We start from the raw sequence: 2,271 nt of genomic DNA, 5'->3' as shown, positions 1-2,271 counted from the left end.
AACCCTCAGAGTCGGTTCCTTTGGGTCAACCACACAACTTGGGGCCCTTGTGGCCAGTTAAAATGGGTCCAAGTCACACACAAGCAAGTGGAGGTCAGCACAGGACCCGGTATCATTTTTTTTTTCCTGGGATAGGTGAGAGCGCTCCTCCTATGGTTCAGGCTCTGCAGCCAACGAAGAGACTCCCTGGGAACGCCTCTGCCTTCTCTTGTGGCAGGCCCCCCACCCCCCTCCATACATACAGCCTTGAATCTTGGGGTCTCCCCATGCCAGATTTTTCTATAACTATAACTTGTCTGTGATCGGCGTCTTCCCCTTGTTGGCCTCAGTTCCCATTCGTGTACTGTAGGCCACCAGCCCCAAGAACAACTCAATGTGTGCTGTGCTGTCCTTCTGGAAATTCAGGTCTGTACTCAAAGAACAGCCCCATGCCACCCAGCTGATTCCAACTCCTTGTCCAGGAGAGAGAGTTCCTGGTGCGGTCAATCTTACAGGAGCACACAGCCTCATCTTTCTCCCACTGAACTTGGCGTTAGCAGTCCAACACGTCACCAACAGCAATGGCTCTTTGTGGATCTTGGAGACCAAGCCTTCTTAACCCTGAGTCCGAAGCCCGCTCCAACCTCTGTGAAGCCCGCTGCCATATTGGTGACCCTTCCTAACCAGGCCTGTGAACGGAGCCATTGGAGGATCCCAAGGACTTCCCACTTGGTGTTTCTGTTTTTGCAGAATCGGGCCTTGCTTAGGAAAACCACATCTCTCACCGAATGCTGCCAATGAGCTGATGGGCAGAGTGGGCCGCCCCCCAGGCTCTCCTCCCTGGACTTTGCATTCTGCGCTGCTTGGGAAAACCATTCCAGAGGAAGGTCGGACTGGACTATCTCAAATACACCTGTGGACGGCCACATTGTTGCAACGGCAGAGCACGTGAGGACTTTTACACAGGACACCGACAGGCTTTCTGCCAGAGTGGGCTTGCTCACCACAAGCTACTACAACAGCCGTCTGGAAGTGGGTTGATTCAGTGCTCACTAAACATGCATTTCCATGGGAACAAGGCAAATACTGAATTTGGTGTGCAATACCCAATAGTTTATGTACAGTATTTTTTTTTTATCACAATAGGCAACAAGATGGAGGGAGGTCTGGTTTTGGAAGATCTGTTAGTATTTGTGTTGCGTTTCCGGAGAAATACTCGATCAGCTCAACTAGTGTAAACGTGTGGGGAAAATAGCTGAGCCATCTGTGTCCCTCCCTTCTATGTATCCACCCCCAAATGTTCACAGCTTAGAAACAACGGCAGCCTTCGGAGGAAGAGGGTGGCGGGAGCTCCCCCTGAGGGGGAATTCCTCAGGCCCTTCTCACAGACTTGCCCCAGAGGGTAACATGCCTTTACAGGGGAACCCATCACCCCTTGGCTGTGTTCGGCCACCACCCAGGCGGGGGTTTCCGAATGGGGTCCTATCACCTCACCGGGGTGACCTGTTCCCTCCTGGACTCACCAAGTCTTGGCTTCAGAACAGACATTCAAATCGGAAGAAAGCAAACTGTAAGAACGGGAAGCATTGTCGGAACAACGGACACCACAAGGCCTGGGGGTGACCACACGTCCATGCTCGCCACAAGCGCTGGCACACTAGGCATGCCACGAAGCGTCCACGACAAAAGAAGCTGAAGGCGTCACACAGGCAGGCGCGGTGGACCGCGTGGGGGCGGGGGGCACAGCATCACCAAAAATATTGTTTGGCAAAATGGTTACAAAGTTAAAATCAAAAAGGGATTCACGAGCAGCTCCAGGATTGGCTGGGGGGTGGGGTGGGGCAGGGGGCGTGGACTTCAGAACTGGCCAGCGCTGCTGGGGTCGCACTGCAGGAGGCGCACGATGGACGGGTCGCTCTTGGCCCCCCGGATGAATTCTTCCAGGGAGAGCTTTCCTAGAAGACAAAAGGACAGGTGAGCACACACAGGTACACAGGTGAGCACGCCCTTCCGCCTGCATCGCCCGCCGCCTGTCTGTCCTAATGCCTCATCGATCCACCTCCTGAGAACTGAACCTCATGGAAGCAGGCGCTGGGCTGGGCTGGGGAGAGGGTGCTGGCGCCCTGCCTCGGCCTCGCCCGCTCCAGGCAGCCTGTGGGGCCCAGAGCTTGTGGAATGAATGGCCCTTGGGCCTTCATCCGATGGCCGCATCCTTTGGCCCCAAGCCGGAGGTTACTTTACTGGGAAGTCTTCTGGGCTCCTGGAGGTCACGCAGGTCGCTAGCCCTGGACC

At 55.2% G+C, this 2,271-nt stretch overlaps 1 protein-coding gene across 1 annotated transcript in view; it reads right to left on the bottom strand.

Moving 5' to 3' along the window:
• Positions 1–1,265: 1,265 nt before the first annotated feature.
• The window catches only part of LOC101641989 (neurocalcin-delta), a 102,303-nt gene continuing 101,297 nt past the window's right edge, over positions 1,266–2,271 (bottom strand). Inside the window, exon 5 of the mRNA XM_045287211.1 lies at positions 1,266–1,934. Coding sequence (XP_045143146.1) covers positions 1,837–1,934 — 98 coding nt within the window. The 3' untranslated portion in view covers positions 1,266–1,836. The remainder of the gene's footprint in view (positions 1,935–2,271) is intronic.

The sequence above is a fragment of the Echinops telfairi genome, unplaced genomic scaffold (assembly GCF_000313985.2).
Source record: "Echinops telfairi isolate 266 unplaced genomic scaffold, ASM31398v2 ScPeMD7_1;HRSCAF=3_0, whole genome shotgun sequence".
Classification (NCBI taxonomy): domain Eukaryota; kingdom Metazoa; phylum Chordata; class Mammalia; order Afrosoricida; family Tenrecidae; genus Echinops; species Echinops telfairi.
This window is presented reverse-complemented; position numbering and strand designations above follow the sequence as displayed.